Source organism: Pristiophorus japonicus, chromosome 11 (genome assembly GCF_044704955.1).
Source record: "Pristiophorus japonicus isolate sPriJap1 chromosome 11, sPriJap1.hap1, whole genome shotgun sequence".
In the NCBI taxonomy this organism is placed as follows: domain Eukaryota; kingdom Metazoa; phylum Chordata; class Chondrichthyes; family Pristiophoridae; genus Pristiophorus; species Pristiophorus japonicus.
Genome location: NC_091987.1, coordinates 147,234,565 through 147,256,901, shown reverse-complemented (window position 1 = coordinate 147,256,901; position 22,337 = coordinate 147,234,565). Strand labels below are relative to the sequence as shown.

At 45.7% G+C, this 22,337-nt stretch overlaps 1 protein-coding gene across 1 annotated transcript in view; it reads left to right on the top strand.

The window, feature by feature from the left end:
- Positions 1-22,337, top strand: part of LOC139275611 (cilia- and flagella-associated protein 44) — a 292,909-nt gene that overhangs the window by 23,492 nt on the left and 247,080 nt on the right. Inside the window, exons 3-5 of the mRNA XM_070892782.1 lie at positions 3,581-3,761; positions 4,809-4,971; positions 7,793-7,895. Of these exons, the coding sequence (XP_070748883.1) occupies positions 3,581-3,761; positions 4,809-4,971; positions 7,793-7,895 (447 nt within the window). The remainder of the gene's footprint in view (positions 1-3,580; positions 3,762-4,808; positions 4,972-7,792; positions 7,896-22,337) is intronic.

Sequence of the window (22,337 nt, the reverse complement as noted above, 5' to 3'; positions counted from 1 at the left end):
CGAGGGGGTCGTTCAACCTGACTGCCTGCCTCTCTTCTGCACGTACATCCGCGCCAGGGTGTCCTTGGAGATGGAGCACGCGGTGTCCACCGGTACGCTCGCGGCCTTCCGCGAGAGGTGGGCGCCGGAGGGACTGGAGTGCATCATCACCCCTGGCAATCAAATTTTAATTTGATTTTATGTTTTAAGGTTTATTTTGTTTTAATTGCCGGTGTTTTTTAGTGTCCCCCTCCCCTTTTATAGGGGGCACTTGGAGGAAAAACATGACTTTAATGCCCAAAAAAACACAAAAAAAACACAAAAAACCCGCAAAAAAACCCACAAAAAAACCCACAAAAAACCCCCCCAAAAAAACAAAAAAGGGGACTGGAAAATGTTTGGTGTGTCCCCCAGATCGGGGGGCCATGATTTAATGTTTTATGTTTCCTATCAAAAGAGTTCTGTGGACAAGCACTCCAAGATCCCTTTGTTCATCTACACTTTTAAGTCGCCTACTGTTTAATGTGTATAACCTTTTCTTATTCGCCCTCCCAAAGTGCATCACCTCTCACTTCTCTGAATTAAATTCCATTTGCCCACCTGACCAGTAGATTGATATCCTCCTGCAGCCCATGACTTTCTTCTTCATTATCAACCACACAGCCAATTTTAGTGTCGTCTGCAAACTTCTTAATCATACTCCCTATATTCAAATGTAAATCATTGATATATACCACAAAAGCAAGGGACCCAGTGCTGAGCCCTGCGGAACCCCACTGGAAACATCCTTCCAGTCAGAAAAACATCCATCAATCATTATCTTTTGCTTCCTACCCCCAAACCAATTTTGGATCCAACTTCCCACTTTGCCCTGTATCCCATGGGCTTTAACCTTCATGACAGTTTACCATGTGGGACCTTATCAAAAGCCTTGCTGAAGTCCATATATACTACATCATATGGACTACCCTCATCGGCCCTCTTGGTTACCTCCTCAAAAAATTCAATCAGATTAATCAAACACGATCTTCCCTTAACAAATCCATGCTGACTGACCCTAATTAATCCCTGCCTTTCCAAATGCAGATTTATCCTGTCTTTTAGGATTTTTTCCAATAATTTCCCACCACTGAGGTTAGGCTGACAGGCCTGTAATTACTCGGCCTATCCTTTTCTCCCTTCTTAAACAAGGGTACTACATTAGCAGTCCTCCAATCCTCCGGCACCATGCCCATATCCAGAGAGGACTGGAAAATGATGGTTAAGGCCTCTGCTATTTCCTCTTTTACTTCGCTCGACAGCCTGGGATGCATTTCATCCGGGGCTGGGGACTTATCTACTTTCAAAGCTGCTAAACCTCTTAATGCTTCCTCTCTCACTATATTTATTTCATCCAGAATATCACACTCCTCGTCGATAGCAGTATCTGCATTACCCCTTTCCTTTGTGAAAACAGATGCAAAGTATTCATTAAGAACACTACCAACATCTTCCACGTCCACACAAAGATTACCCTCATGGTCTCTAATAGGCCCTACCCTTTCTTTAGCTACTCTCTTACTCTTAATATATTTATAGAACATCTTGGGGTTTTCCTTAATATTACTGGCCAAGAATTTCTTGTGCCCACTCTTAGCATTCCTAATATCCTTTTTAATTTTGCCTCTTAACTTTCTATATTCCTCTAAAGATTCTAAAGTATTTCGCCGTTGGTATAATACATAAGCGTCCCTTTTTTTCTTAATCCTCCCCTGTAAGTCCCCAGACATCTAGGGGGCTCTAGAATAATTTTTCCCAGCCTTTTTCTTTAAGGGCACATGTTTGGCCTGAGCCTTCCGGATCTCCTCCTTGAATGCCTCCCACTGTTCCGACACTGATTTACCCACAAGTAGCTGTTTCCAGTCCACTATGGCCAATCACTCCTTAACTTAGCAAAATTAGCTTTTCCCCAATTCGGAACTTTTATTCCGGGTCTATTCTTGTCCTTATCCATAACCAACTTGAATCTGACTGAATTATGGTCGCTGGCACCCAAGTGCTCGCCCACTAATACCCCTTCAACCTGCCCAGCTTCATTCCCCAAAACTAAATTCAAGACCGCCCCCTCTCGTGTTGGGCTTGCTACATACTGACTTAAAAAGTCCCCGAGTGCATTTCAAGAATTCCGCACCCTCTTTACCCTACACACTAAATTTGTCCCAATCAATATTTGGTTGGTTAAAATCCCTCACCCTGTGGTTTATGGACTTCACAGCAATTTGCCTACATATTTGCTCCTCTATCTCCCTCTCAATATCTGCTTTTACTTCCTTCCCTTTTGAATTCGTTCTCCGGTTCCCATCCCCCGGCAAGTTAGTTTAAACTCTCTCCAACATCACTAGCAAAACTCCCCACGAGGATATTGGTCCCGGCGCTGTTGAGGTGCAACCCGTCCGATTTGTACAGGTCCCATCTCCCCCAGAAGCGGTCCCAATGCCTCAAGAATTTAAAGCCCTCCCTCCTACACCAACTTTCCAGCCACGTGTTCATCCTCTCCTATTTTTATACTCATTAGCACGCGACACCGGTCGTAACCTGGAGATTACTACCTTTGAGGTCCTACCCTTTAATTTTCTTTCTAGCTCCCTGAATTCTTTCTGTGGGACCTCATCCCTCATTTTACCTATGTCGTTGGTCCTGATATGGACCACGACCTCTAGCTGTTTACCCTCCTCCCCCCCCCCCCCCCCCCCAAGGAAATCACATGGCTCCGGTTGGGGTTGAGTGTAGAATGTTTCAGTATATGAGGTGTCGCAGTTGTGGTGAGGTGGACTGGTTGGGCCGGGTGCTCTTTGCCTTTCCGTTGTTGTTCATAGGTTTATATGTAATCTTCAGGGCTGCTGACTAAGGGCCGTGCGGCTCTTTGTCGGCCGGTGCGGACATGATGGGCCGAAATGACCTCCTTCTGTGCTGTAAATTTCTATGTTTCTAAATACTGTGTCTTCACCTCGGACCATTGGAACAAGAGTTGGCCATTCAAACACATCACGGCTGATCTGTACCTCAACTCCATTTACCCGCCTTTGTTCCATATCCTTTGATACCCATAACCTGATACGAACACCTTAATCTGCTTACCCATCACCGAGCAGCTCTGGGTGCCCATTTTGTAGCGGAATGATTTAGAAATGTCATCCTGCATCCAGAGTGATGAGAAATGGCCTTCAGAATGCCCTTGATGAATATGAATGTTTAAATGGTGCTGTTTGGAGCAGGCACATCTAAATCTCTGTGCCTCCCAAATTGTGACATAATGGGGATGGAGCTCTGGCAAAACCCAACTCCACCCAGTTTTCCACTTGGGATTGCCTGATTTTTCTGCACAAAACAGATGAGCTCAGCGGAAAATTGCTTTCTATCTGGTTTAAAGGCCTGTCGTCCTTGTGGCTTTGCACGTACTCCTGGTGCTGTTTGAAGAATGGAGGCAGTGTCTTTATCTCCGTCTATGTCTGCAACTTGTGCTCATTATCTCGTAGCTGGCTCGGCTGTGCATTCGGAAGTATAACTGAAATATGTGAGCAGCATTTGCAGGAGAACCAAACGTTTAATTGTTTAATTACAGAGCAAACTGCAGAGGAGGAGAAAGAGGATGAGGAGGAGGAGGAGGAGAAGTACAAAGAAACAAGCAGCAAGCCAGAAGAAAGAATACTCTTGGATGACTTCTTCTATAACTATGAGGATCTATACTCAAAGCCGTTCATCTCACCAGAGTCAGAGATTCCAGAACATCTCCTCACCTTTATGTATCCTTTATAAAAACAGCAGAAACACTCTGCACAAACATATTGCCTGAAATTCCGATAGAGGTCTTCCCATGGGCAAACTAAAGAAAAAGTTAAAAAACTGCGCATTTACCTGTTACTGCTGTGCCCGCTCGAACTTCCGAGCCTGAGGCCTTCACTCCTACGCATCGGAGCGCGTGCACGTCAGGACGTGCGCAGGGCTGGAGCTGTCGTCACATGGCTCTCGGCAGCCAATCAAGGTACAGTATTTTCTCATTCATCATAATGGGAACTCCGTAAGTTGGAGTTCCCATTATTATGAATGAGAAACCCCCCCCAACACACACAATCATTATAAAATAGAAAAATACACAACATATTTAAGAATCATTTAAGTTAAAGTTCTTATATATAAAAAAAATAATATTTTCCTGACTTTTTTTAAAGGTGCCTTAAAATAAACTTACCGTAATGGGGAGGGTTTTTAACAATAAAGTATGTTTTCATATGTGTTAATTTAATTTCAATGCTTTTATGTATTTTTAAACACTTGCGCCTGTAAAAGTAGGCTATACGCCTGCTTTTTCAGGCACAAGATTTTTGAGAACATTTGTAGGGCAAGATATTCGTAAATATCGGAAACCTTGCCCTGCAAGTGTCCTTACTCCCGATATGCGTGAGATCTGTCGAGACAGAAACTTGACAGATCGGAAAAGCCAGTTTCCAGCGCATGCGCATTGCGCGCCGAAACCCAGCTTTTCCAATGCCTTCCTGGGTCGTAGAAACTTCGGACGGACCTGGGACAACGGAATTTCAGGGCCATTGTGTCAGAACATTGTAATCCCAGTGTATAGTAAATTTAGTCTAATTCGCAAATGAATCCCAGTGTACAGTAAATTGAATATATTTCCCGAATTAATCCATGTATAGTAATTTGAATTTATTTCCAGAATTATTCAGTGTACAGTAAATTTAACTGATAGTAAGGTCAGTTGAATCTATTGAAGTTTGTTTTCCACCTTCTGCCTTCTGTTAGCTCTTGTCTGCCTTGACCACTTTTGATCCCAGATATTCTCTTGGCTACGACTGCACCCGGCGAGTGAACATTCAGCTCATGGATGAGCAAACTGTAATGTTTGTGGCTGGTAACCTGGTAATCCTCATGAATATTAAGACCAAGGTGCAAAAGTGTGTTCGAAGCAGCAGTGGAGGAGGCATTGGCATTGTGATGGTAAGGTTTAATCCTCCCCCTCCATGCCCAAAACATTGTAAATATATCATAGTGCAACATGCACCATTTATAAACATATATCCAGTTTGGTCATTGACCACGTTGAAACAAGCAAAAGTATTTGTTTAATTAGTGTTGAGATCACTAAATAATACGAGTGTTTCTGTGATGCCTTATCACGTTGGAATATTAAATACCTAATTAATCGTAGTCTAATGAGGTATTTTGAAATTGTATCATTCAAAGGCTTGAACACACAAATCTAGGCTGACACTCCAAGTGTAGTACTGAGGGAGCGCTGTACTGTCGGAGGTGCTGTCTTTCGGTTGAGACGTTAAACCGAATCCCCGTCTGCATCCTCAAGATTTAGAAAGGTCCTGGGTTAGTAATTGTGAAACAACTGAAAAAGCTTAATAGGTTGTTAAAGTATAAAGCCAAAGCAATTGAATTCTAAACCTTGGACATCATGCAGGGGGTTTTCAATGTGAGTTGACACTTGGAGTTTAGGGAATCACATTACAAAAAGATGCACAATCATTTGACAAAGTACAGAGGAAAGCAACCAAACTAATCCTAGTGTAAAGCGGGTGAGGAAACAGTCAAGAAGCCTACATTCTAGTCGAGAGAGAAGGTGCTTATGGAAGGACCTCACTGGGGTTACAACATATTAATCTGCATACGCCGAGAATCCTATTTGAGTGAGCTCGTGACCTAGAACCCAGAGGGGAGAGATTTCAATAACGGAAAATTAACATAAGCAAGTATCAAGCGTAAGGAATTAGAAACATAGAAACATAGAAAATAGGTGCAGGAGCAGGCCATTCAGCCCTTCTAGCCTGCACCGCCATTCAATGAGTTCATGGCTGAACATGAAACTTCAGTACTCCCTTCCTGCTTTCTCGCCATAACCCTTGATCCCCCGAGTAGTAAGGACTTCATCTAACTCCCTTTTGAATATATTTAGTGAATTGGCCTCAACTACTTTCTGTGGTAGAGAATTCCACAGGTTCACCACTCTCTGGGTGAAGAAGTTTCTCCTCATCTCGGTCCTAAATGGCTTACCCCTTATCCTCAGACTGTGACCCCTGGTTCTGGACTTCCCCAACATTGGGAACATTCTTTCTGCATCTAACCTGTCTAAACCCGTCAGAATTTTAAACGTTTCTATGAGGTCCCCTCTCATTCTTCTGAACTCCAGTGAATACAAGCCCAGTTGATCCAATCTTTCTTGATAGGTCAGTCCCGCCATCCCGGGAATCAGTCTGGTGAATCTTCGCTGCACTCCCTCAATAGCAAGAATGTCCTTCCTCAAGTTAGGAGACCAAAACTGTACACAATACTCCAGGTGTGGCCTCACCAAGGCCCTGTACAACTGTAGCAACACCTCCCTGCCCCTGTATTCAAATCCCCTCGCTATGAAGGCCAACATGCCATTTGCTTTCTTAACCGCCTGCTGTACCTGCATGCTAACCTTCAATGACTGATGTACCATGACACCCAGGTCTCGTTGCACCTTCCCTTTTCCTAATCTGTCACCATTCAGATAATAGTCTGTCTCTCTGTTTTTACCACCAAAGTGGATAACCTCACATTTATCCACATTATACTTCATCTGCCATGCATTTGCCCACTCACCTAACCTATCCAAGTCACTCTGCAGCCTAATAGCATCCTCCTCGCAGCTCACACTGCCACCCAACTTAGTATCATCCGCAAATTTGGAGATACTGCATTTAATCCCCTCGTCTAAATCATTAATGTACAATGTAAACAGCTGGGGCCCCAGCACAGAACCTTGCGGCACTCCACTAGTCACTGCCTGCCATTCTGAAAAGTACCCGTTTACTCCTACTCTTTGCTTCCTGTCTGACAACCAGTTCTCAATCCACGTCAGCACACTACCCCCAATCCCATGTGCTTTAACTTTGCACATTAATCTCTTGTGTGGGACCTTGTCGAAAGCCTTCTGAAAGTCCAAATATACCACATCAACTGGTTCTCCTTTGTCCACTTTACTGGAAACATCCTCAAAAAATTCCAGAAAATTTGTCAAGCATGATTTCCCTTTCACAAATCCATGCTGACTTGGACCTATCATGTCACCATTTTCCAGATGCACTGCTATGACATCCTTAATAATTGATTCCATCATTTTACCCACTACTGAGGTCAGGCTGACCGGTCTATAATTCCCTGTTTTCTCTCTCCCTCCTTTTTTAAAAAGTGGGGTTACATTGGCTACCCTCCACTCCATAGGAACTGATCCAGAGTCAATGGAATGTTGGAAAATGACTGTCAATGCATCCGCTATTTCCAAGGCCACCTCCTTAAGTACTCTGGGATGCAGTCCATCAGGCCCTGGGGATTTATCGGCCTTCAATCCCATCAATTTCCCCAACACAATTTCCCGACTAATAAAGATTTCCCTCAGTTCCCCCTCCTTACTAGACCCTCTGACCCCTTTTATATCCGGAAGGTTGTTTGTATCCTCCTTAGTGAATACCGAACTAAAGTACTTGTTAGGGAGGGTTATTGGAGACAAACACACTGGTTGTTCAAAATATAATTGGATAATAAGGTGGGAAAGGGATGAGCTTTAATGGTCTGAACAACTTTTTCTAATGTTCTGCTCTCTCTACAGCGTAAATAGAGTCTTGTACTTGTGTTGTCCTCACTGAGTCTCCTGCTTGCTGTGCTGGAAGCCAACAGAGAGAAAACCTAAAAAAGAACTCACTGCAAAAGCAGGGATTCTTGGCACAGTCACAGGACAGGTGCTTGTATTCACCCAGTTTATGCAGCTAATTCCTGTTTTATTCTGCAGGTTCATCCAAGCGGGAAATATTTTGCTGTAGGGGAAAAGGGCACCAAGCCCCACATTATCATCTATGACTATCCTTCCCTGAAGCCGTACAGAATCCTGCGAGGTGAGTGTAATCCTGGGAGGCCAATTCTGGCCTTTTACGCATCCCAATTTCCTCTGCTCCACCATTGGCGGCCGGGCCTTTAGCTGCCTAGGCCTTAAACTCTGGAATTCGCTCCTTAAATCTCTCTGCCTTTTCCCCCCCACTCCCCTCCTTTCAGAAGCTCCTTAATACCTTGGATAAAGCTTTTGGTCACCTGTTCTAATATCTTTTTGTGTGGCTTGGTGTCAAATGTTGTCTGGTAACGCTCCTGTGAAGCACCTGTGTTAAGGGCGTTATATAAGTGCAAGTTGTTGTTGCAAACACACGAGATTGGGAGAGGGAATAGGCAGGGAGCTTCTGAGCTTCACATTTTTCTTGTAACCCCCAACAAAATGTAGTTTGCAGCCATTGGTGACTCCTGTCCCACCACCACAGCGCGCCGTGACACCCGCCACCACAGCACGCCCACTACCCACCGCCATATACCACGAGACCATCAAACCACTGGATTGTCGTAAAAATATCTGGTGCACGAATGACCAAAGGGAAGAAAATCTGCCGCCCTTATCCGGTCTGGAGTTTATGTGACTAGACCCACAGCAATGTGGTTAACTCTTAACTGCCCTCTGAAATGGCCTAGTAAGCCACTCAGTTGTACACAATCGCAAGGAAAAACAATAATAAGAATATTACAAAAAAATAGGACTATATGCATGCTAAACAGTGGAAGCAGCATGCTATAGATAGAGTTAAGCGATCCCACAACCAACGGATCAAATTAAAGCTCCTGCCACATCCCGTCATGAATGGTGGTGGACAATGAAACAACTAATGGGAGGAGGGGGCTTCATGAATATCCATAGTGCAAAAGACGAGGCTGAAGCCATTTGCAACAATCTTCAGCCAGATATGCTGAGTGGATAAATACTGTGGCTGCAAAAGCAAGTCAGGCTGGGTATTTTGTGGCAAGTGACTCGCCTCCTGACTCCCCAAAGCATTTCCACCATCTACAAGGCACAAGTCAGGAGTGTGATGGAACACTCCCCACTTGCCTGGATGAGCGCAACTCCAACAACACTCAAGAAGCTCGACACAATCCAGGACAAAGCAGCCGCTTGATTGGCACCCCATCCACTACCTTAAACATTCACTCCCTCCACCACCGGCGCACCGTGGCTGCAGTGTGTACCATCTAAAAGATGCACTGCAACAACTCACCAAGGCTTCTTCGGCAGCACCTCCCAAACCCGCAACCTTTACTACATAAAAGGACATAGGCAGCAGGCGCTTGGGAACACCACCAGCAGCAAGTTCCCCTCCAAGTCACACACCATCCTGACTTGCAAATATATCGTCGTTTCTTCATCATCGTCTCTGGGTCAAAATCCTGGAACTCCCTCCCTAACAACACTCTGGGATTACCTTTACCACACGGACTGCAACGGTTCAAGAAGGTGGCCCAGTCCCCACCTTGGGGATAATTAGGAATGTTACTGGGATTTTAACAGTGTATTGACTGCTAAACAAATGTTATGGCCCTGAAAATCTAATTTTAATTTTGTGGAGTGTCAAAATTATCCATTTTAACAAAAAAAATTTGAAAGACATTTTAAAAATGTTTTTAAAAAAGTTTGTTCTTCATTATTTCAGGTTTATCTTTAAGCCATGTGAGAACCCTAATCTTCTTTGTTCTCTAACATTTTTAAAAAGTTGGAATCAACTTCCTGGTTCTCAGTCTGTTTGAATTCGGCATTGTGATTGGCTGTTTCGACAGCTTGTTGACATCACAGCAGCCCGAGCAATGCGATTCCCCATTAACGTACGCTAATTTCAATTGCATGTTGGAAAAGCTGTACTTCTCACCATTGATAGCAAGATCTTTGTGGGAAGCTTACTTCGGAGCCAGCGGCAAACGCCTTTGCTTCGCCGCTGACTGGAAATTACGTGATATTGTCTCGTATAGAAGTCCTTGAGATCTGAACGCTGCAATGATAATGCATCTTCCTCCACAGGATGGCGCTGTCGCCTCTAACACTCTGGGACTGTTCTTGGGGATGAGTTATATTGAAGTTACTGTTTCCGAGCTCACAGCTCGCATCCCGACGTAGGCACCTAGGCTCATACAGCAGTGCCTGGTCTCCAGTCGTCTTGGACCCCCTTGCCACTGAACCAAGACCTTGCTCAGCTAAGCCCGTGTGGTAGCTGGTGTGCAACGGCCACCCCACGTTAAAATAACTCGCGCACAGGCATCTTCCGCCCTTCAAAGTGAAGTTCGGGATCTAGAACGTCAGGACCCTCATGGGAAACTCGGTCACCTGAGAACTCACTTTTGGAGTGGAAGCAAGTCTTCCTTGATTTCGAGGGACTTCCTATGATGTGACTCTGGAGGTAAAATTGCGGTCAGAGACTTCCTGCGGGTGAACGCCTCTGACCGAAATTTTTTTAACGAAAATACCTGGTGGTCCCGGAGGAAGGTAGGATTGTGCTCCGATCACGTGGGCCTGAACCACCAATCACAGTGTAGTATTCTCATTCATAGTAATAGGCGCTCCGAACTCCTGTTACGATGAATGAGAATAACCCAAAATCAAATAAAACACCATCATAAATTTTAAAAAAATCACTTCACCTTTTAAATTAATAGAAATTGCATTAAATTAAATGTTTTAGAAGGAAAATTATTTTTGTTTGCAATTTAAAAAAAATGTTTTAAGTGTTAAAAATAAACTTGCCTTCATATGCAAGAGTTTTAATATAAAAATAAGTAATAAAATGTATTTTTTCTAGAGTTTTTAAAACTCTTACGCTTGTAAAAGTAGGCTATACACCTGCTTTTACCAGGTGTAAGAGTTTGAAGGACTTTCGCTGGGCAAGAGTTGGACAAATAGCCCAAATCTCCGCTCGCAAATGTCTTTCTCCCGCAGGTGCATGCGATCTGTCAAAAGACATTTTGACAGATCGCTAAAGCCGGTTCTTGGCGCGTGCGCATCGCGTTGAGAACCAGCAATTGCGAGGCCTCTTCGGATGCGTACACACATCGTACACACCCGGAGAGGCCGTGATTTTCGGGCCAATGTGACAAGAGTTGCTGTTGTTTTGCTTGCCCCAGAGGTGGCGCTGTAACCTTTTAACAGATTGTACGCTGACACAGGACTTATCAGCCCAGATATTCCCAACACACATTCTTGTGTTGCCAGAGGTGTGAGGTGTGACAAGCTGGAACTTCCATCTGCTATTACAATATGGATCAATATCACAACAAAAACTTTATTTTTTAAAGAGCGCCTATAATGTAGTAAAATGTCCCAAGGCATTTCACAGAGAATCAGAAAAATTGGCACCAAGTCAGAGCAGGAAATATTAGGAAGTGTAGTCAAAAAGGTGGGTATATAAAGAGGGTCTTGGAGGAGAAGGAGGTGGAAAGGCAGAGGGGTTTAGGGAGTGTTTTCCAGGGCGTGGGGCCTGGGCAGGTTGAAAGCACAACCGCCAATGCTGGGGCGAAGGGAGGAATGCACGAGAGTTCAGAGTCAGAGAAAAGTAGATATTGGGGGGGGGCGCTGTAGTGCTGGAGGAGATTACAGCGATAGGGAGGGGAGAAGCCATGGAGTGGTTTAAACATGAGGATGAGCCTTTTAATTTGAAGGCTTTGAGGTCCGGGAGCCAATATAGGTCGGCGAACACAGGGGTGATGAGTTTGTCAGGTTCAGCAGCAGGTTGCCCGACTACTGGCGTGACAACACAGGTACTGCTGCGAGATTCCTGCTGAGTCTCCTGATGCTCTTGAGCAGTCATCCAGTAAGCCGCCTGACACTCCAACATCTCTTTTTATTTCAGGGGAAAGTAAGTGGGCAAGGCCCCTTCCACCTCTGCGTCACCCACCACATCCTCAGCCAGGCTGTCGTTCATCCTTTCTCATTCACCAGACCCGAGAGAACCACCCGGGGTTGGGTGCGGTGGAGGGGGATGAGCAGATAATCCCCGAAGATTTGTCACTGGGTGATGCACAGAGCAGAAGGATGCAGGGTGAAGTCTGCTGCAGCGGGAGAGATCAGTCCTTGGCTCCAGCGTCTGCGGACACAGATTTCAAGGCCCTGCTCTAAAAAGGATGCTTGATGAGCATCCTACATGGGAGGCACCGAGGTCCATCCTGCAGGACTGAGGCAAATGGCGGAGTCATGGCAGAGTCAAATGCCACCCTCAGCGCCAACTTGAGATTGTTTCAATGTGGGGCAGCACTACCTGGAGTGAGTGGCAGTGTGAGGAACATCTGAAGGAATGGTCTCCAGATTCCAGCGTGCAGGGATTGACCATTGTCCTTCAGGCCTTGGGGTTCCATATGGAGGGCCACTTCTGAGCTTCGTTACTCAGGAGGTCCAGGGCATAACTACTACCACTGGGTCTGTCCTCCTGCTGATCAATGGGCACCAAGGCTTCTTCGGCAGCACCTCCCAAACCCATGATCTCTACCATCTAGAAGGACAAGGGCAGCAGGGGCATGGGAACGCCATCACCTCCAGGTTCCCCTCCAAGTCACACACCATCCCGACTTGGAAGTACATCGCCGTTCCTTTATCGTCGCTGGGTCAAAATCCTGGAACTCCCTCCCCAACAGCACTGTGGGAGTACCTTCACCACACGGACTGCGACGGTTCAAGAAGGCGGCTCACCACCACCTTCTTGAGGGCAATTAGGGATCGGCAATAAATGCTGGCTTTGCCAGCGACGCCGACATACCATGAACGTATAAAAAAAACCTTCAGATCCAGGACCCAGCAAGTCACGTTGGCAGGAGCCTACCCTCACTCTGATGAAGACACACGTCAGCCCTCCAGTCAATTCCCTCAGATGCCTGTTCATGTGGATGGAAGGAGACAGGACCAGGCAGCCCATACACCTGCAGTGGCGACGTAGACTGTAGCAGGGTCCGCCCGGGATTCGGCAGCCCCGAGACAAAGCCCACCTTGGTCCCAATTCCAGAGTAGCATCTCTGGCCCTCTGGTTGAAGGAAGCTGCAGAATAGAATTATGGACCAAACTGGGCGAGCATAGCAAGAATAAAAATACAAGGTGCACGTTAAACACAAGTTTGTGTGTGAACAGGGACTGTGTATAGTTTGGGTGATGGTATAAGTGACCTTAGCTGCTTTCACTTGTGACTTAGAGACAAAAATGGTAAATTTGGGGATAACAGGGCTGCAAGGGATTGGGGTATCTGAGAAGTGATGCATTTTGGAAGGAGGCAAAAGAAACTAAATGGTACAATTTTAAAAGGGGTGCAGGAATTTGGGAGTTCACATACACAAATCTTTGATGATGACAGGAGGAGTTGATCAGGCTACTTTAAAAAAGCACACGGATCCTGAGCTTTATAAATAGAGGCATAGCTTACAAAAGCAAGGACATTATGCTTAAACCTTTATAAAACACTGGTTCATCCTCAGCTGGAGTATTGTGTTCAATTCTGGGAACCGCACTTTAGGAACGATGTCAAGGCCTTGGAGAGGGTGCAGAGGGGATTTACTCGAATGGTACCAGGGATGAGGGACTGCAGTTATGTGGAGTGACTGGAGAAGCTGGGGTTGTTCAGTGGAGCAGAGAAGTTTAAGAACATAAGAAATAGGAACAGGAGTAGGCAATATGGCCCCTCAAGCCTGCTCTGTCACTCAGTAAGATCGTGGCTGATCGTTAAGGGGAGATTTAATAGGTGTTTTGATAGAGTAAATAAGGAGAAACTTTCCAGTGTCAGAAGGTTTGATAACTAGAGGAGACAGATTTAAGATAGTTCACAAAGGAGTTAGGGGGCGATGAGAGTGTTGGTTTTGCACAGTGAGTTATGATGATCTGGAAAACCCTGATTCAATAGTAACTTTCAAAAGGGAATGGATAAATACTTGAAAAAGAGAACTTTTGCAGAGCTTTGGGTAAAGAGCAGGAGAGTGGAACTAATTGGTAGCCCTTTCAAAGAGCTGGCACAGGCACGGTGGGCAGAATGGCCTCCTTCTGTGCTGTATCATTGTATAACCAAGGCCAACAAGAGCGGACTTGGAGGTTACTTAAAAGGGCTACAAGAGGAATTGGAGGTAACTTATTACACCTGCCCTCACTTCTGCGATTTGCAGCTAAGTCAAAACTGGGCAGAACTCGGGTGTGTCTGAATCCTACCCCGTCTTCCGACCCATCACCAGAAATTTGCTATATTGATGCAAATACGGTTGGGTAAATTCCTCCAGCAAACTGTGAGCGGAGCCATGGATGAAACACTATATTGACACGATGATTTGGACTGTGACAGATTATCTGGCCCAGTTTCCTGCATTATCCCCATTGATTCTTGGGATGCGAGGGCTGTCTTATGATGGGAGATTGTGTAGAATGGGCCTATACTCTCTGGAGTTTAGAAGAATGAGAGGTGATCTCATTGAAACATACAAGATTCTGAGGGGGATTGACAGGGTAGATGCTGAGAGGTTGTTTCCCCTGGCTGGAGTGTCTAGAACTAGGGGGCACAGTCTCAGGATAAGGGGAAAGCCATTAAAGACATCGATGAGGAGGAATTTCTTCACTCAGAGAGTTGTGAATCTCTGAAATTCTCTACCCCAGAGGGCTGTGGATGCTGAGTCTGAGTATAATCAAGGCTGAGATAGATAGATTTTTGGAGTCTGGGGGAATCAACGGATATAGAGATTGGGCGGGAAAGTGGAGTTGTGGTCGATAATAAGCCATGATCTTATTGGATGGCAGAGCAGGCTCGAGGGGCTGTATGGGCTACTGCTGCTTCTATTTCTTATGCTCCCACTGCCATTATTCGTCCCAAAGCCATCCGCCGAAAACTTGCTTTAAGATGCAAACTCATGATTCAGCCAGGCCTGGACATGGTCCGTGGAGCCTGCGCCATGAGCAGTGCAGCTGCAGCAAATGTGGAGAGTGGAAGGAGCCCCGTGAACAAGCCACTCTCACCTCCCAAACTCGCGACCTCTACCCATCATCATCATCATAGGCAGTCCCTCGGAATCGAGGAAGATTTGCTTCCACTCTAAACATAAGTTCTTAGGTGGCTGAACAGCTTAATACGAGAGCCACAGTCCCTGTCACAGGTGGGACAGATAGTCATTGAGGGAAGGGGTGGGTGGGACTGGTTTGCCGCACACTTTTTCTGCTGCCTGCGCTTGATTTCTGAATGCTCTCGGCGACGAAACTCGAGGTGCTCGGCGCCATCCCGGATGCACTTCCTCCACTTAGGGCGGTCTTTGGCCAGGGACTCCCAGGTGTCAGTGGGGATGTTGCACTTTATCAGGGAGGCTTTGAGGGTGTCCCTGTAACGTTTCCTCTGCCCACCTTTGGCTCGTTTGCCGTGAAGGAGTTCCGAGTCGAGCGCTAGCTTTGGGAGTTTTACGTCAGGTATGTGGACAATGTGGCCTGCCCAGCGGAGCTGGTCAAGTGTGGTCAGTGCTTCAATGTTGGGGATATTGGCCTGGTCAGGGACGCTAATGTTGGTGCGTCTGTCCTCTACCACCTAGAAGGACAAGGGCAGCACTGTGGGTGTACCATCACCAAACGGACTGCAGCGGTTCAAGAAGGCGGCTCACCACCACCTCCTCGAGGGCAATTGGGGATGGGCAATAAATGCTGGTCTTGCCAGTGACGCCCACATCCTCAGATCAAACACAAAGACTTGTTAGGGCTTGGCAAGAGTCCATAGTACTTATGCAATACAACACATAGACCAACAACACTTAGTGACCACGGGCCCGAGTTTGGTCAAACCTAAGTTCCGCCCATGTACCGTCGAAAGGACCACTACGATCCTGACGGTACATTGGGCGGAAGTTTGGTGGAAAAATGTGGGGAAAACTGCCCGGCGGAAAAAATGGGCCTTACATGCCGATTCTGAGCGGCAGCGGGCGGTAGGTCGCATTCTGGGTGGCAAATGCAATCCTCGGCAAAGTAACGCCGAGGATAGAGTCGGGCCCAGGGAGGGGGGAACTGGAAAAATAAAATATTTTCAGCACATGAAAAAAAACTACAAATCCTTCAGAGAACCCCATCCACCAAAATCGCTGCAAAAGAAATGAAGAAAATGAGTGCACTAACCTTTTCTTGCAGGTCTTCATACTTACCGTACAGGTAAGACCTGCCTCCACACGCCGGTCTCTTCTGCTGCTGGAGTGGAGGATCGCCCGGACCAATCGGGGGTGTCAGCGGGCGGAAGGACTTTTGTCGGCGTTGCACGCCGGCACATGCCAGCGGATGCTCCCCAGCGGTCTTCTCTCCCTGCCGGCGTGAGGACCTCACCAAACTTGCTCGGAGGGGAGAGCGACCAGAAAACATGGAGACCGCCAAGAATACTCGGTGGCAGCCGGTGGTAAGTCGACCAAACTCTGGTCTCATGTCCCTGTAATTAGAGTACTGCAATCAGTTCTGGGCACCGCACTACAGGAAGGATATATTGGCCTTGGAACTGGTGCAGCGCAGATTCACCAGAATGATACTGGGCCTAAAAGGCTTAAATTCTGAGGACAGGTTGTATAGACCAGGCTTATATTCCCTTCAGTATGGTAGATTAAGGGGTGTTGAGGTGTTTAAGATGATTAAAGGATTTGATAGGGTAGATAGAGAGAAACTATTTGCTCCGGTGCGGTAATCCAGAATAAGGAGGCATAACCATAAAATTAGCGCTCGGCCGTTTAGGAGTGAGGTCAGGAAGCAATTCTTCACACACAGGCTAGTGGAAATCTGGAACTCTCTCCCCCAAAAAGCTTTTGAGGCTAGGGATCAAATGGAAATCTCAAAACTGACATTGATAGATTTTTGTTGGGCAAAGGATATGGAACCAAGGCGGGTAGATGGCATTAAGCCATGGTCTAATTGAATGGCGGAACAGGCTCGGGGGGCTGAATGGCCTACTCCTGCTCCTGTGTTCCTAATTGGAACCGACAGGTAAGCTTACTTCGGCAACCATCTTTTGCTGCACCTATTCCTCGATCTTGTGGACAGCGCACTCTTGCCAGGTGTGTCGCCTTTCAGCCCTTTTGTAGAGAGTCTGCAACCACCTCGTGTCCATATCCAGTAGCAGTGCCTGCACATTGTCACCCATGAAGCATTGGGCATCGCGCACTGTCCCAACTCCATCTCTGGCCCACAGACTCTGTTTCACCCGTTGGGGAGTTATCTGGCACTTGTTCGCCCTCAAACCGGCTTCGCAAAGGCTCAAATAAGACATGTAAACATTTCCAGACTTTTTTTTTTAAAGGTTAGCACAATATGTGGCCACTTTTGTGTATACACGTCACTTCAAATGTTCCTTTAGCATTTGTCAGCAGCTTTAAGGGATGATTTCCCATCTCTTTGTGGCAGACCGACAGAGTCTGACCCAATGAGGGTCAAGAGTTTGCTCACATAATCGCCATTCTGCTGACCTGGAGGTGCAAATCCTGGCTACCACCTCCGGTGGTTTCTGTGCATTCACCTGAAGCTTGTGCTTCTGCGATTAACTGCAGTATTAACTGGAAGAAAGATTTGCATTTCTATAGCGCCTTTCACGACCTCAGGACATTATAAAATATGATTAAAGGATTTGATAAGGTAGATAGAGAGAAACTATTTCCTCTGTTCTAATCCAGAATAAGAACATAAGAACTCGGAGTAGGCCATTTGGCCCCTTGAGCCTGCTCCGCCATTTAATAAGATCATGGCTGATTTAATCATGGACTCAGTTCGACTTCCCTGCCCACTCCCCTTAACCTTTATGAGCTTATCGCTCAAAAATCTGTCTATCTCCGCCTTAAATATATTTAATGACCCAGCCTGCACAACTCTCTGGGGCAGAGAATTCCAGATTTACAAACCTCAGAAAAAATTCCTCCCCATCTCAGTTTTAAATGAGCGGCCCGTTATTCTGAGACTATGCTACCTAGTTTTAGTTTCCAACTTGTCGAGCCCTTTCATTATCTTGTATGTTTCAATAAGATCACCTTTCATTCTTCTGAACTCCAATGAGATAGGCCCAACCTACTCAACAAGTTAACCCCACATCTTCGGAATCAACCGAGTGAACCTTTGCTGAGCGGCATCTAATGCAAGTATATCCTTCCTTAAATACAAAGACCAAAACTGAACACACTACTCCAGGTGTGGCCTCACCAATAGCCTGTATGGTTGTAGCAGGACTTCTGTGCTTTTATACTCTATCCTCCTTGCAATAAAGGCCAACATTCCATTTGCCTTCCTGATTACTTGCTGTACCTGCATACTCACTTTTTGTGTTTCATGCACAAGGACCTCCCAGGTCCCTCTGTACTGCAGCACTTTGCAATTTTTCTCCATTTAAATTATAATTTGCTTTTCAATTTTTTTCTGCCGAAGTGGATAACCTCATATTTTCCCACATTATACTCCATCAATTTTTTTCTGCCGAAGTGGATAACCTCATATTTTCCCACATTATACTCCATCTGCCAAATGTTTGCCCACTCATTTAGCACGTCTATATCCCTTTGCAGATTTTTTGTGTCCTCCTCATAATTTACTTTCCTACCCATCTTTGTATCATCAGCAAACTTGGCTACATTACACTCGGTCCCTTCATCCAAGTCATTAATATAGATTGCAAATAGTTGAGGCCTCAGCACCGATCCCTGCGGCACCCCACTAGTTACTGTTTGCCAACTGGAAAATTACCCATTTATCCCGACTCTCTGTTTTCTGTTAGTTTGGGAATCTTCTTCCATGCTAATATATTACCCTCAACCCCATGAACTTTTATCTTGTGCAGTCACCCAGAGAGTGGTGAACCTGTGGAATTCTCTACCACAGAGTTGTTGATGCCAATTCACTAAATATATTCAAAAAGGAGTTAGATGGGATCAAGGGGTATGGCGAGAAAGCAGGAATGGGGTACTGAAGTTGCATGTTCAACCATGAACTCATTGAATGGCGGTGCAGGCTCGAAGGGCCGAATGGCCTACTCCTGCACCTATTTTCTATGTGGCACCTTATCAAATGTCTTCTGGAAATCCAAATACACCACTGGTTCCCCCTTATCCAACCTGCTCATTACACCCTAAAAGAACTCCAGCAAATTTGCCAAACATGATTTTCCTTTCATAAAACCATGCTGGCTCTGCTTGATTGAATTTTGCTTTTCCAAATGTCCTGCTATTGCTTCCTTAATAATGGACTCCAGCATTTTCCCAACGGCCAATGTTAGATTAACTGGTCTATAGTTTCCTGCTTTCTGTCTCCTTTTTTAAATAGGGGCATTACATTTGCGGTTTTCCAATCTGCTGGAACCTCCCCAAAATCCAGGGAATTTTGGTAGATTACAACCAATGCATCCACTATCTCTGCAGCCACTTCTTTTAAGACCCTAGGATGCAAGCCATCAGGTCCAGGGGACTTGTCCAGCTTTAGTGCCATTATTTTACCGAGTACTACTACTTTAGTGATAGTTCCTCCCTCCCTTTAATTATCCACTATTGGGATGTTTTTAGTGTCTTCTATCATGAAGACCGATATAAAATATTTGATCAACATCTCTGCCATTTCCCTGTTCCTCATTATTAATTCCCCAGTCTCATCCTCAAGGGGACCAGCATTTACTTCAGCCACTCTTTTCCTTTTTATGTACCTGTAGAAACTCTGACTATCTGTTTTTATATTTTGTGCTAGTTTACTTTTATAATCTATCTTCCCTCTCATTATGTTTTTTTTAGTCATTCTTTGCTGGCTTTTAAAAGTTTCCCAATCCTCTGGCCTCCCACTATTCTTGGCCACATTGTATGCCCTTATTTTCAATTTGAAACCATCCCTTATTTCCTTAGTTAGCCAATTTATGCACAGCTAGGTCCCACAAACGGCAACGTGATAATGATCAGATGATTTGTTTTTTAAGATGTTGGTTGAGGGATATATATTGGCCAGGACACCTGGGAGAACTCCCCTGCTTTTCTTTGAAAAGTGCCAGGGGATCTTTTACGTCCACCTGAGAGAGTAGGTGGGGCCTCGGTTTAACATCTCTTCTGCAAGACGGCACCTCCGACAGTGCAGCTCTCCCTCAGTACTGCACTGGGATGTCAGCCTGGATTATGTGAACCCACAACCTTCTGACTCAGGCGAGAGTGCTACCCACTGGGCCACGACTGATACCTTTAATAAGTATTTTGTGTTGACGGAGAGTTTTCTCTCTCTCTAGCCATCTTTGTACATGATAATCCAAATCATTACCTTTTTTCTCTTTTTTGTAAAGATTTTTGGAAGAAGTTTGCATATGGGTCAATCTATAGCAAGCAGTTTGCTCAGAACAAATTGTGACACAGGAACTGTGATGGTTCAGAATAACAGAGGCTATTTGTGTTGTATTAGTGGAGCTCTGACGGCACTGTTCTGGATAGGTCAGATGCTACGCTGGTTATAAGGATTGTAGTTTATACCCTGTAATTCAGTGTCTTAATCTGTTGAGCTAGATCTGTGTTCTTTTACATAAGCAGGTCAAACAAAGTTTTATTGTTTGGTCAGAGTACTCTGAAAATTGAGAAGTACATGACTGCTTTGGCACAAGGTCCAGAGGCAGTCAATAGTGAGTAACTCGCCATTTATTTCACTTAAGGTTGATTAGCATCTGATAAAGTCTATGCTGTTAGAGATAGGTAGCTGTCGCTAGATAGATTGTAACAGCTATCATGGGTGCTAAGCATTCAATAAGGTGCCACATAAAAGGTTGTTCAGCAAAATTAGGGTTTAAGGGATTATGCATTAGCATGGATTAAAGGACAGAAAACAGAGAGTCGGGATGAACGGATTATTTTCCAGTTGGCAGGCTGTAACTAGTGGGGTGCCGCAAGGATCAGTACTTGGGCCCCAGCTATTTACAATCTATAATAATGACTTAGATGAAGGGACTGAATGCAATGTATCCAAGTTTGCTGATGATACAAAGCTCGGTGGGAAAGTAAGCTGTGAGGAGGATACAAAAGCGACTGCAAAGGGATTTAGACAGGTTAAGTGACCCTAACCCTAACAGATTAAATGAGTGGGCAATAAGGTGGCAGATGGAATATAGGGCTCAAATTTCCCCAGGAGTTGCCCCGCTTTTTTTGGAGCAAGTAGCTTTTTTTGGAGTAACTTAAAAATCGCAAATTTCCCCATTTTACTTGCTACAGGGTAAGTCAGTTAGTTAGGTTTTTTTTTAGTTTCGTTTTTTTTTCTCCAAAAGTAGGTATGACCAGCCACTTACGCCTGTTTTGGCCATAGTAGTAAATTTGGCCAGCTAAAAGTTACTCCAAACTAACTTAGGCCAGTGTATGTGGCCACTTTTGTAGGCACAGAAAAACCTTACCTACATTTAAGAAATCAGTGCAGGTAGCCAGTGATAAAGGGGGGTGGGGGGTGGGGGGAAGGTGAGTTAGAGGATTCTAAAACACTAAACGCCTTTACAGCATCAGCATAACATCAAAACAACTTCAGCACAACATCTTCACGACATCATCAAAAATAAATGAAAGATAAATCAGCTGCTGAAAATAGAGCCTTGCCGACTGCAGAGCAGAACGCACCGGCTAGCCCTTCGGCCAGGGCTAGGGGTGGCAAGCACGCATGACTGTAGGGGTGAGGGATGATTTTTTTTTAACAGTTGTTCCTAAATGTTGTGTGGTGATAATGGAACATGATTCAGTTTTAATGCAAAAAATCTTTTATTGGAAAGTTTACAATGCACTTCCACAACAACAAGAACAACAGCAAAGAAAGGCTGAACCCATTTATCACCCACATATCGGGGAATGTGCACTTCCTCATAGGGGCGGCGATGGTAGTGCAGGGGGGGGGGGAGCTGGGGGCCCGGCTTGGGGCTCAACAGAGGCTGGTCTGGGGATTGCAGTGGGAGTGGAATTTGATTGTCAGGCCTGTGTGCCCTTATTACATCAGCTAGCTCCCTCATGGCCTCTGCTATTGTTTGCAACTCCCTCTGACATGCCCGCCCTCAGTTCCCGTTTCAGTGCTGATATTTCTCCCGACAGTGTCGCAATCTCATCACGCACCCCACTGACGGTGGCCACGAGTGATCAGGTAAGGGCATTGGTCTCCTCACCCAATGATATAACCTGATGTACATCTGATGAAGGCTGCATCTCAGGAGAGACTGGTCGGCTTCTCCTTCCCCTCGCTGTGGGTCTGCCGAGCAGCACCCCTCCAGTGCGAGGTGCAGGCTGGGACGGTGGGGTCCTGGATGTTCCAACCTGCATTCCGCCACCGCCACTAGGACCCGCAATCTCAGAAGGTGTGAAACCAAGGAATGTTGTGGCAGAGCTCATGGAGGTGCCTGGCAAAGTGATGCCCTGTACCATGGACTGATACATATCACGATCAGCATTCTCCCGTGCACACAGATCCATGGAGCCCTCCTCCCCCTCCCCCCACCCCCCCACCCCACCCCACCCACCCACCTTGGTCTGGAGCGGATGCATCTGGA